Raw genomic sequence first — 14,396 nt, forward strand, 5'->3', positions numbered from 1 at the left:
CACTCCGTGCGTCACTGAGTGCTCAGTGCGCGCTGCTCCAAACTGCTGCTGGAGTCTGTGCGCTCTCCAGCACATTCAACAGGCGCCCGAGGACACTCCAAGCTCCTGTGCTTGTTATTACCGAGGAGTGAGCAGAGCAGGTCAGTGGGATAACGGGGATTCAGAGGAGAGCTTCTCTTTGTGGATGACTTCACATTACGCGCTATGAAAGCCTGGAGACAGACTACTGCCTGCGCAAGAGACTTTATCTAGAAACATCTTTAAGGTCGGCTGTTTCCCAAGAAAGGACGAAGAGAATGGAGGTTTTACAAAATGAATCAAACGCCGCGATGAACTACACCAACAAGTTCGCGCAGCCCCCGTGGCGCGTGGCGCTCTGGTCCATCGCCTACAGCTTCATCCTGGCCGTGGCGGTGTTTGGAAACCTCATCGTCATCTGGATAATCCTGGCGCACAAACGCATGAGGACGGTCACCAATTATTTCCTCCTGAACCTGGCTTTTTCTGACGCGTCAATGGCCGCGTTCAACACCCTCATAAACTTTATCTACGCCTCGCACGGGGTGTGGTACTTTGGGGAAGCATACTGTAAATTCCATAACTTTTTCCCCGTGACATCTGTGTTTGCGAGCATCTACTCCATGACGGCCATCGCAGTGGACAGGTGGGTGTTTTATATCAACTTTTGAGACTACATTAAGATTCTTTTCTCCTTCGTGTATGTGTGGAGGCTGCGCTGAAATGTTTAATTAAATCATTTATCATCCAAGTTCCAGCCCTGTACTCTGTCTCTGGTTTGATCAAAGAGACTAGAGGCTGGTGTGAGGCTGTAGTAAATGAACAATGCTCCTGTGATTCAGGGGCTTTCATCTCAAACGCTTCATGCATGCTTTTCTGGACATGTTCTTATCATTCTGCTTAGGCATGCTGCTTCCACCTGAGGCCATGGGAAATCCTTTGTTTGGAAAAAGTCCCCGTGTTTGATGTGCTGCTCAAATGATGCACTAGATGATGGATCTTTTTTGTCTCTGTGTAACAGGTGGCTCTGCTTGACCATTGAGATGTAAGCTGCCAAGCCCCTTTTTAGATTTGCTTTAGTTTTCTTGTCATCTTAAAGCAAAAAACATGCACACACAAAACTTAAAGGTCTACATTCCATTTTATGACGCAGACTGTACATCTCAATGAAATACTGGCCGCCATAATGTTCCTCTCCAACAATTGAGACAGAAAAATCAATTCCATCTAGTATAAGTCCGTGAGAGTAGCATTTATGTTGAAATAACTGTACATTTTGTGGCAGTATTACCATCTTCCCAGGCCTGCTACAAAAATACTAATGGTGATTTTGCTATTTTTGCTTATTTTTCTTTCCACCAGTGTGTAATGTAATGTTTATGCACACACACTATTCACATTATTTGGTTAACACTGTTTCTAAACAGGACTAAATGACTTCATTATAGCTGTGTTAAAGACCTGCTGGTTCATCTAATAGGATAATGTTTGGTGACATGTAGAGTCATATATTTCAGCCCTTTTTTTACTTTGTGGGAAGGTGGGGCACTGTTTTTTACTGATGCAGTTTGGAGTTTGTAGAAAACATATCTTTCATGGGGGGTGCAGTGCTCTCCACATGCTTCATTCACAAATAACTTAGTCTTAAAACATATTTCTATTAACTATTCTGCATGTTTCACATATCTGTGACCTTTATTGGCCTTGCAGCCTTGTGCAAAACACAAGACTCCATCTTTGGCAAATAGCAGCAATAATCCAGTCTGCTTAATACAAAAATCCCTGAGGATTTCTCATTTGCAGCAGTGTGGCTATTTCCACACAGACACCGTCACACACCTCCTGCTACATCAGTCACCTCAGAAAAGTCTCTGTTTTCACACTTTTTGTTGCCTCATTATGTTTCTCTCACATTCATTCTATTATTTTACTTTTTTTCTTGGTGTATTTAAAAAGAAAGAAAGAAAGAAAGAAAAATGTGGTAAGAAAGAAAAAAATCATCTGGGTCTTTGCACATTTCTGTTATTAGCTTAATCAAAAATCCAGTTGTGGTTTTTTGTTTTTTTTTTTTTATCCACATTTACTAAACACACAGTTGTGGATTATATTATTATGTTGTTCCTGTGTATCCCAGTGTGTGTGAGCCTCAGGCTTTAGAGAAAAAGAACTGAAAACAGCAACTTAGCCATGGTGCCCCTTCAGAGACTTCCACCCCCTCAAAAATAAAGCATGGCAGAGGTGCTGCACTGAGAGGGCTGCACTGAGAGGGCTGCACTGAGAGGTGCTGCACTGAGGGGAGCTGCACTGAGGGGAGCTGCACTGAGGGGAGCTGCACTGAGAGGTGCTGCACTGAGAGGGGCTGCACTGAGAGGGGCTGCACTGAGAGGGGCTGCACTGAGAGGAGCTGCACTGAGAGGGGCTGCACTGAGAGGGGCTGCACTGAGAGGGGCTGCACTGAGAGGGGCTGCACTGAGGGGAGCTGCACTGAGAGGAGCTGCACTGAGAGGGGCTGCACTGAGAGGGGCTGCACTGATCTGTCCGCTTTATGTAATTTGCAGTCTCTTTCTGATGCTCTGATCATTGGTCCGTTGTTATCATGTTCCACTGAGGGGATTACAGCAGCTCATGATGAAAGCCAGTTGTCTCTCTCTCCCCATCCCTCCCTCTTCCTCTCTCATTCTTTCTCCACATCTCTATCTGTCCCTTTCTCTCTATCTTCACAAGGCTATTGGGTTGAGGTGTGCACCACTTCCTCAGTCCAAACTTGTTTTGACTCTTTTTCCAATTGTATTTTCATGTTTGCTGCATATGTCAGAGTGATTGTGTTAATGCTGGTGCCCAGAGAAAGAGAGCAGCATCGTGCCCCTGCACCGCGCCCCTGCACCGCGCCCCTGCACCGCGCCCCTGCACCGCGCCCCTGCACCGCGCCCCTGCACCGCGTCCCTGCACCGCGCCCCTGCACCGCGCCAGTATAACTCATGGTCACTTTCTTCTAACCCCAGAATGAGTCTCTGCTCTGATGTTTTGAAATGGCACGGGGCAGGAGTTGGCCCCGTCTGTGATGTTGTATATGAGCAGTGCCTTTAGTGCAGTCCAGTGTGTTTCTACGAGGCAGGACGCTGTTGGAGAGGGAAATGCAAAGGCGACTATAGGGTTAACAAAGGAGCAGACCTGACAACATTGTCCTCTGTCCAGCCAAGTACATAAGACACACAGTCTGAGGAGCATTAGTTGTGGCTAATTGGGCCTTTTAGTATTTGAATTTAATTTGGCTGTGATCAGAAGAGAGGATTAGTGCCTCAAACATTAGTAAAGAGCCTTAGCATCTATTATGGAAAATTGCAAACTTGAGTATAGGACTGGATCACATGGACAAAAAATAAACTCTACATATTTCTTGCAGACACTGGATGATTTTTATTTGTATTTGTATCGATTTGAATCAAAGTCACAGCAGGGACTGTTAGACAATAACACATTTTCATTTTTATCAAACCCTTTCATTTAAGAAATTTTAAATTGCCTTCAGTTACATTTGTATAGACTTAAAATCAAATTTTAAGAGTTAAAATTAGAATGAGATTGTTTTTTACAATGTCTATTGTGTAACTGCACAGTATCCCTGCTTTTTAAGTAAGAATGGTCTGAAGTAAACTTATTTCAGAACATTCCTCGATTTCACAATTTTACAGATTTTCAAATCTCGATGATTAAAAACATGAATTAATCAAATCAATTTGATTGATTGCTCAGCCCTACTTCCTCTACCATATGCTACAGTGGCCCTGAAGGACAAACCACACACAAAACATATTTTTAAAAACCACACACATTTTCCAAAATATACACCCAATTTCCAAAACAAACACATGGTGACCTTATTCCTCCGTCTCTGTCTCTCTCTCTCTTTCTCTCTTTCTCTCTTTCTCCCTCTCTTCACAGACTGATTATTGTGATTGACTTTGTTTCTGTTCAGCTCTTTGCTCAAACACAGATTTTTTCTCCGCCCGCTCCACAATGAGCGAGTGACAGGTGGATTTAATCATCCTCAGTGTATAAATATACATCTTACATTTGAATGTCTTCCATTCTTCCTGAAAATACGACTATTCCATCAAGCAACAAATGGTGTGAATGTGATCTAACTTAACCACTTTAGAGTCAGTGTGTCTGGAGGCAAAAAGCTCTTCTTCTTATTATAACAATGTCTCTCATGTTGGACGTGTTGTTGCACTGCTCTATGCTGTAATTATGTTCCTTCATATGGTCTACTTGTCATTTAGCACACATGGGGTATGTTTTATGTAGCCCACCATGTAGAAGCACTGTAGCACTGTTACACAACAGTACACTTTAGTGCATGTAGCACATCGCATTGCCTCTGGTGAGAGTGAGGACAGCAGTGTGCACAAGCATGTCCTACTCCAGCCAATCAAAACACAGGATCAGCCACTTGGAAAAAATGCAAAACATTCAAAATGAATTTAACTTTAACTTCATCTTCTGAAAGCAAACTACAATGAGAATAGTAATGTTGTCCTTATAGATGCACTCTCAGGGTGTTTCTTTTTCAACAGGTTGAATGAATACATGCATCTATACAAATGCATTGTACAGCACATTCAGAAGTGAAAATATTGTAAATGCTACAGCTTCTGAATGTTATATCTTCAGTATAATGCTAAAAATACTTACATACCATATTCTGCCACTAATATTTTGACTATCTCCTGCTTGCACAAACACTCATTACCTTCTCAATGAGTGTGTTTACATGAGCTGGAGTGCCCAGGTTATGAGCCTTATCCTGGTGAAGACAGTGTTCAGGCGTTACATGCGCTCAGAGAAACCAGTGTACATGCACAATGTACATACATGAGTATCCTGGATCCTGGACTGGTAACTATGGTAACTATGACACATATACGACAAGGAGTTAAACATGTTAACTTTACTAATGTAAGGCTAGTTAACATGTTTTCAACAACAAAAGACAAAGAAAAGATACAAGATATATATTCAATGAAGATTATGAGGCACAATCACAGCTTCAGAAAAAGGCGTTAAGAACAAAAAATACAACAGTCCCAAAATGTCTGTTCAGAGTAACATAAACAGCCACAGAATGAATATGTTGTTAAAAAGTGACTCTTGCACAGCAGACTGCTATATGATGTTAGAACAAAACTTTTTTAAAAGTCCTAGTAGACTTTGAGTCATTTTGGGAAAGTTGCTGCTCCTACTACAGGCCTATTTGTTACTTTAGTTCACACACTCAGTACAGTAGCAGTGCTAAGAAATCAGGATACTGTATTTATATGGACACACACAAAACCAGGACACAAAAACCTGATCATAACCGGGATACTCCAGCCTATGTAAACACACTCATTGGTGAATCTCCAAACAGCTGTATGTGTGCTGGCCCCTTCAACTCTCCTCTCTTGAATCTGTTATGCTTAAACACAAGATGATGGAGAGTGTTTAGACGCTGCATGGATTTCACAGACACAGTTTAGTCTGCATAGTTATGACATTTCCATGTGTCTAAACAATTGTACGCACTACTGTTGCCACAACACAAATTATCTCTCCACTCAGTTTTGATATTAAGTAAAACGTTCAATACTTAATGCTAGTTCATACCATGGTTATATAATACAAAATCATTTTTATACAATACGTAATTTCCAAAAAAGTAATGGTTTAACTGAAACAAGTCAGTCCATTGCGTCAGTGGATCCTTCTAGTGTAAGATGAGGTACTTCTCTTCAACAAGTGAATATCATTAAAACACCAAGATCAGCCTCTTCCTGTCGTGATAAAGGACTTTTATTGTTGTTATCAGTGTGCCTCAGACATTTTATTTAAGCCCTGTAGAATAGGCTCTGTGCTCAGCAGCACCTGGTAACGTCACTGTTAGCGTCACTACTTCCTCTCCAGTTGGATCTCTATGAGGGTGTTTCTGAGTCACACTAAAATGAATAAATATTTAAAGATAAGGCAGTGGAGAGTGACTCCAGGGTTCATGTCATAATTCTGCTCTTTAGAAAAAGTCAAACTTTGTCCTTTTTATGTGCTTATTTCCAGTATCACTACTCTCTGGTTTTGATGCTACAGTCTTAGTTTTGATCAGTGCCTAGGACAAAAAATGTATCACAAAAATGTAAATCACATCAAATGCATCTCATTATGAATTTCATGAACATAATGAAGTCTGTTCTAAACCATGTGCTTTTAGTACATTTAGGGTAAAGTACTACTGTACTTATTTTACTATAGTAAAATAACATGGAGGAGGAGGAGTTTTGATCCATCTGGAGAGTTACCAGTGAAAATTGGGGCTGTGCAGTAGGTCCCTCTTGAGCTGCATGTTGAGTGTTATATCTGGTCATGTAGTACACTCAAGCTCTTGCATGAAAAGCAATGGAGACAAAATACATGGATTGACTAATGAAGGACAGAGGAGAGAACATTAGTAATCATGTTTAAAGTTTGTGAGCTAGTTTCCCCAAGCAAGGTCATTCAGAATGAAAAGGTCACATTATGAACTTTCTCGACTGCTATTAAATAATCATCAAAAATAGGGCATAATCTGCTGAAAAGGATTTTTACTATTCTAGTTTTATAAGGTTCAGCATCCAAACCTAGGCTAGTGTTTCATTCACACCTCTTTGAGTTAACTTTGAGTTAATTTGTTTGTGCACACTGCTGCTCTTGATTTGTGTGGCTGGTCCAGAAAGATTTATCTCTGTGTTTTTTTACACAGGAGGTATCAGTTGTGTCACCAAACTGACTGTGCAGTCAGATTTGTTTATTTGAGTGACAGGTGAAATGGAGCTAGGGCTGGCCGATTTTGCCTGAAAATAAAATTGTTAATTTTTTTCCCCCAAAATTAGATTTTCCATTTAATGTTAAATTTTTCCCTGTCCCTGCAAAAAAAAAACAAAAAAACAAAACATATTACAGAACATGGTCAGAACTGTAAAAATGTGTTCAGTGATCATATTTAACCCAATGGCCATGGGGGAAATCTTTTATGAATGAGATGAAACTATTGCATTAAACATGCAGCCCCAACATTTCATTTGACGCCCTGTGCAAGATTTTACTCCCTGTGCTACACTCTGCTCCCCGTGTGCTACACTCTGCTCCCCGTGTGCTACACTCTGCTCCCCGTGTGCTACACTCTGCTGATAACATAAATTTTCTTCCAAACAAATCAATTTGAACTTTAAATTTGATTCATTGATTTCATTGATTTTATGCCCAGTCCTAGCTGTAGCTCATTGGTCACCCTAGTATCTCTCTCATCAGTTTTATTGTTTTGCTCATTGAAATCTGAAATGTTTTTTCATCCCTTGTAGAGTTTTTTTCTTTTTCCTCATAAGCAGCCATATTTGTTTTTATCCTGCCTGTAAATCACGGCCATCTGAACTCTGGTGTTTGTAAAGTATTGAAAGCCTGTGTTCTGGATCCAGGCAAATGATGGAAGTAACTTAAAAAAACCCAACAACTTTCAGGATATGATTTAAAGTGCATTCATGCCAGGAGCCTGACTGTCTGTGGACCTTCACAAAGCTTCTTACTCTGTTTGTTTCTTATCAACAAATTAAAAAATGATAAGCCCTTAATGAAAGAATTCACAGGGGTAATTATGTTTTCATGTACTTAAATAGCAATTATATCCTTGACACCATAGCAAATATGGGCATTTTAAAGTAAGGTAAACAAAACAGGATCCAGACTGACAGCTCTGTGCTTTGGGAACATGGGAGATGAATGGAAATGTTCTGTATAAAATCTGGCTGAACCTAATCAATTTCACTATTGTTGATTTTAGACGTGTGTGTGTGCGTGTGTGTATGTATATGTGTGTGTGCGTATGTACGTATATGCGTTCTGTTGTATGCGTCTGATGGATAGTACACGCCTCAGCCACACTGGTGATTGAGTCTGAAACGAACCATTCAGAGTCTCCCATTTGTAGGACTGATGAGGCTGAGGGTAAATGCCACACAATTATTGCAGAACAGAGACACATCAGCGGAGAGACATATTCAATGGGGAGGCGGCGCAGACAGTTTCAGAATATGATGAATAGCGGGTTAAGCATTTGTGTTGAGTTGGCAAGAGCAATTTTTGGCTTTTCTTTGGGTCTTGAATGAGGTCTGATCCTGTTACTGGTGAGCGTTCTGCCATTGTGAGCTTCAGAAGACACTCGATTGTGGTGATGCTGAATAAATTACACAGATGTAAAAATTGTATGGGAAATGATACATATTTATAACATTTTGTTGTGGTTTTCTAGATGCATAAATATTCATAAACTCCCCAGATACTTTGCTACAGTTGCCCTAGGGTGGACTGATGAAAGTGTGGCTGCCAATCTGTGCAGAATCTCTAACTATCAATCACCGTCACACTACACCCACACAATGACACACGCAATGACACACACAATGACACAGAAACAATGAAACCTCGTCTTAGACCATCGGTGTCCGTCGGTGGTCAGACGCCAGGATTATGTCCGGTTAGACTTAGACAGGAGACCATAGTGCCATAGTGGGACAGTGGTTCTTTTGCATTTTGCCGTGGTTCAGTGGTGTGTGCATGATTTGTGGTGGTCAGAGGGGCTGATGGCACATATTGGCAGCCTCACTTCTGTCAGTCTACCCCAAGGCAGGTGTCGCTCCTGTACAGTTTACCACAGTATAGAACGGAGCATCTGGAAACGCTCTATATAAAATAAATGCAGTATTATTTCAGTGCAGTACCATTCTGCTGTATCAGCTGCTGCAAACCTCTTCCTCCATCATTACTGCAGCAGCATTTCCATATCCTCCTCTTTCCTGACAAAATTAATATTCATCCAGCTAAAGTTTATCTCAATGCATCTCATTTGCTTGTCTATTAATCCTTCTACCACTTTTCCTTGTGGTTTTAGTTGTTTTTCAATGAGCATCTCTGCAGTCTTCTTCAACACTGTGCAGCTGCATTCTTCAGAAGCTGCCTGCATGAAAAATTGGAACTTCGTTATCTTTATAAGCTATGCTACTATTGATTTTGCAGATTCTCTTACTAAACTTTCCATTACTGCAGTGCACGCCTTCCAACCTGAACCATTCTCTGTGGGGCACTAAAAAAATCCAATAAACCTTTTGGAGGAATTCAATTGGAAACGGCGCAGTAAAAGTGCAGTAAAACTAAAAGCGTCTATTCCTGGATTTATCATCTTTATATTTTCTCTCTATCATTGTTAAAAGTTTCAAGTAAGTACTCCAAGTTGTGTAAACAAGACATGGAAAGACTTGCCCACCACTCACACGCACTCAGAATGATGGATCTTAGTGAAATGCGCTGGCAGGTTTGACGTTCACTTGCATGAGGAGAGTGGGGAGCTGTCCGTGGGAGGTTATCCATCTGGTTATAGGAGATCAATGGGATTCAATACGAGGGCTTGTCGAGCCTTATGTTTAATATTATTGCTTCAGACCACAGGCATGAACGGCCGTAGCCTTAAACAAGCGCTCTGACATGCCTGATAAAGGCGGGTGCAAACAGCATACTAATGACAGAATCGACCCCTTTCACACCTTTACTCAATGTACAGAACCGAGAAATATCTATAAAAAATCATTTATACCTTTAAATGATCTCTTTGTGCTATTCCTAAGCCTAGGTAAAATAAATGAAGATTGCACTAACAGTAACATTTCTGGTGGAGCGTACTGGGATGTGTGGCATTTCTTGAAGGTTCTATATTACACAAAACTGACAACTGTGAGCTTTAAGTCATGTTGTAATGCTGTTACCTTCTTAAAAACATACCTGGAGTTTGTTGTGGTGTTTAGCTTCATTCACACGTTTGATTAACACAGTATCAAACTTACGCTTTAAAACATAGGACAGACCCATATAACTATTTACGGAGACACCTTATTGACCTCTGACATTTCAAACGGGGAAGTAGTTTGACCTACATTCCAGACCAGAAATGAAAGTAATTAAAAAATAAAAATTGCAAAGATCATAAAGGTTATTATTATATTAATGTGTAGAACAGAGATTATATAAACTTGAAAATGATTTACAACTTATTACAATAAAAACTACTATAACAGAAGTTTATATTGAAAGTAGAGTGCGTAAATAATGTCTGATCTGGAGCGTGGCTTATCATCAGATATTTTTTGTGACGACTGGACTGTGGAGAGGACGCAGATGGTGACCAATAGAGAGCTACGAAAAACATGGAAATATATGATTTATTTATTTATTTTTGTTGGTTTTACTACAGTTATTTACCATATTGTATATTGGTTTGTACTTACCTGTATGCGTATGTGTGTGTGTGTGTGTGTGTGGGTGTGTGTGTGTGTGGGTGTGTGTGTGTGTGTGTGTGTGTGAGGATCTATAAATGTATAAGAATGTGTTAATTCTAATGTATTGTGTATGTAACAGTTGTGTTCCTGTGCTTGCCTGGTGCCATCTGTAGGGGAGGAGGAGGGGAGGTTGTGATTTGTTAAAATGTACTAAAAAGAGATATATATATATATATATATATATATATATATATATATATATATATATATATATATATATATATATATATATATATATATATATATATATATATATATATATATATATATAAACCAGTTTAATATGGGGCATTTAAATTATGTTTTATTGTTAAAAAAACCCCAAAAACATTAAAAACGAACAAACTTAAAAAAACATGCAATCTTTCTTCATGGTGTCACCCACTAAACAACACCATATCAACCAGTTGTCCACCAGAAAAGTTATGTAGACCATCTTTAAACAGAGCATGCATTAAACCCATAGAAATTTAACCCTCTGATGCATGAATTTTGAAAGCCTTGGTCAAGATTTTTTTCTGAGGTGTTTTTCTTCTTCTCAGCACATGAAAAAAGTTCAAATCTTTTTTTTTCAAAAAATATGATTTTTTCATGAAGTTACAGACATAATTGACAAATAAGCGATTTGATGTAGCCACTGAACAATTTTAACGAGATATATGAAGATGGTGTTTCCCATGCCCCTCACATTCTCATTGCCCTTCCTCTAGTGCAAATACAATCAAGACAATACATTGCTATAAGAAACTATACATTTTGTAGTTTTCCTTTGTAGCGTTCTGGTCTAAGGAAGCACGGTGAATTTCTTCTGGTTGTTTATTTTCTGAACACAAGGGCTACTGCCGGCCGTAACTCACGACAAAACAAGAACAGTCTCAACTCACTAGAGCAGGGGTGTCCAAACTTTTCTTATTAAAGGCCACTATAAAAACACAGAAAAAGCTGAGGGCTGATTGAAGGCTGTAGACTGGTCGCCAACAGGGGTCGGGAACCTATGGCTCGCGGGCCAGACATGGCTCTTTTGATGACTGCATTTGGCTCTCAGGTAAATCTTAGCTGACATTTGTTAACACAATAAGTAATGAATAAATCATACATAAATACAGAAGTAATCAAATCAAGTAATTCTCAAAAATAAACAATACTACGGTAAGAAAACCATTTGGCTCCGTCTTTATGCGCTGCCTCAACTAACACGTTCTCACAGCGCGTGCTCTTTTCCCTCATGCGCATTATCGCTCTTAAAGTGACGGTAACATATTTTCGTAAAACTTCAATAATGACAATCCTAAGATATTTTTCAAAATCAACATTAATGCAAGAAAACAAGTGTAGCTTATACATATAAATCAAATATTAACATAAAGCATCATTTATTAACATTAAAATATTAACACTCTGAATTTGCATGCATTACCACACGTAAACCAAAACTTGGCTCCCACAGATGTTATTAAAAAAATATATTAACAATACATTCAGAGACTTCTTATACTCTAAAATTGTTGGTCTTGTTTAAAAATTCACACATTTAGTTGTATTCAGAGTTAAAAAAATATTGTATGGCTCTCACAGAAACACATCTTAAAATATGTGACTTTTTTTTTGGCTCTCTCGGCTAAAAAGGTTCCCGACCCCTGCACTAGAACTTCACATCAACTTGTTGGCATAGCAACTGAGTGTCACGTACAAAAGCGGTTGCATTAACTACTACACGTGAACAACAAAAGGTCACCTCCATTCCTCAGGACCCATCTATCTACAGCACGACCCTCCTACTTGTGATATAGGAGTTGTTGTTCTCCTTGCAAATCTGACATAAACATAGACTGAAAATGTCAGACAGATAGAAGCGTAGTGTACTGACAACCGCACGTCCTCTCTCTTGTGTTCGCAGGTACATGGCCATCATCCACCCTCTGAAGCCCCGCCTCTCGGCCAAAGCCACCACGTGCATCATCCTGGTCATCTGGTGTCTGGCTGTGGCTCTGGCCTTCCCCCTGTGCTACTACTCCACCACCACCGCGCGTACCCGGCCGCTGTGCTACGTGAAGTGGCCCCACGGAGCTAATGAGTTCATGTGAGAATAAAGCCTTTTGGTGTAACATCTGTAAAACGGTATTGTAATTAGCTAGTTAATAAGATTTGTGGCATCAGAGGGGGGATTTGTATTGGGCATATGGTGCAATGAGAAAGTGTGAAAATGTGTGAAAATAGGCAGAGCAAAGCAATTTGTAAAGCAAAACAACAAATTATTGTATTGTATTGTGCAGAATAAACCCCTTTCAGTCACATGCACAGCTAAACAGGAGCGTTTTGAGCCTGGATTTAAATGTCGTAGACTGCTCATTTCACTAATTACAACATAGCATCATTATCACGCAGCTAAACTCGACTCAAATGCAACACAAAGAGTAAAGTCAAACGGAAGTCTTAGTAAATCCAACAGAGAGGGTCCAAACAAGTAACAACTGAGGAATGAATAGCTTATTGAATATCAACTAAAATCTCTTACACTTTGGGGAATCAATAAATGAAATTAGGAAAGGCTGGAAAAATAAACTCAGAAACAGGTAGCTCAAACAGGAACTAATGCAGATTCAGAATTGCAAACAAATACAGAGCTTGAGCGTCTCTCTTGACTGATCAATAATCTAGCAAGTACTGAATGAACAGAGGGAGTGTATATAGACCATGAATGGCAGCTACAGAGAAAACAGGGAGGTAGCAAAAAAATGACAGGAACAGGCTGGGAAACGGAGCGAGCTGGACTGAGGATAAACATGAAAAACAGGAAGAACTGTGACAATCATTTTGTTTTTGAAGAATCTTACCTAACCGAGATGTTAAATGGGTTTAAATAAAGAAATCTAATCATCAGGAATGTGAAAGGTAAGTTGTTTCCTCACAAACATACCTGGAGTTGTATTTTCTTTCATTCGCACAAGTTTTTCGTCTCTCAAACAGAAAACACTCTGTTCCACCTTGTGATGTCATCATGTGGTGATACAGGACGTGCCCCACTGTGTTTTAAGACTCTATACACCTTCACTAGAATCATTTGGATCATTTCAACCCTGGAGCTGCTAATCTAAAGGTAAAAGTAAAAAAGTTAACTCGAAAACTACCGCTTTGTGACATCACAAGGTGGAACAGACCGCAGACTAAAAATGCAGGATTACTCAAATATGTGTGAATGAAACAAAACACAACACACACAAATACAACTCCAGGTGTGTTTTTGAGGAGGCAACAACATTATAACGCGGCTTAAAGGTCACAAGAATCCATCATGCGTAATATAGGACCTTTAAGCTAAACACAGTCTGAACAAGAAACAAGGTGCAATCTATGTGAAGTAAACATGATACAGAAAATACCTACTCAAACTACAAAACATAAAAAAGTACAAGTCACATAGGCCTTTGCGTTGGTCCAGAGAGTGTACTTAAATAGGGGAGGTGGCTGCATGTGAGATAAATATAGTCTCAAAGCGAGCGAATATTATTTTTCATATTGATTTCACATTTGAAAAAGTACCGATACACATTCTAACTGCTGAAGTTTGCTGTTTACTCTCACTAATCTATCTTTGGGTGTTGTGAAAAACACCATATATTTTTTTGCTGTGCTTTTCAAGAAACCTAAATTGCATGCATTATTCATTTACTCCACATATTTGTTGGGTTTAGCATATCTGTGTAATCCCTCAGTCGTCCAGATGTGATCCATACTAAAAGAAGAATGTTAATCTGTCAACTGGACAAAAAAGTTGTAAGAGTGAAGATGTTTGGTTGTTCATTCAAGCCGTTTCTTCAGTTCTGGTCAGATTACTGCTGGACGCTGGCTTATATCTGTCTGAGTGGAGGAGCTAACTACACTGGAACTCAAAATATCCTCTCTGCTCCTCACTTCAGATAAATATAAGGCAGTGTCCAGCAGTAAGCTGACCACAACTGTAGACGTGTCACTCCTTCAAAGTTTTGTCCA

General features: G+C 39.7%; 1 protein-coding gene across 1 annotated transcript in view; it reads left to right on the forward strand.

Moving 5' to 3' along the window:
• The first annotated feature begins 296 nt into the window (after window positions 1-296).
• tacr3a (tachykinin receptor 3a) overlaps window positions 297-14,396 on the forward strand; it is a 38,677-nt gene continuing 24,577 nt past the window's right edge. The window contains exons 1-2 of the mRNA XM_033969684.2: window positions 297-664; window positions 12,304-12,486. Of these exons, the coding sequence (XP_033825575.2) occupies window positions 297-664; window positions 12,304-12,486 (551 nt within the window). The remainder of the gene's footprint in view (window positions 665-12,303; window positions 12,487-14,396) is intronic.

The sequence above is a fragment of the Periophthalmus magnuspinnatus genome, chromosome 1 (genome assembly GCF_009829125.3).
Source record: "Periophthalmus magnuspinnatus isolate fPerMag1 chromosome 1, fPerMag1.2.pri, whole genome shotgun sequence".
NCBI lineage: Eukaryota > Metazoa > Chordata > Actinopteri > Gobiiformes > Gobiidae > Periophthalmus > Periophthalmus magnuspinnatus.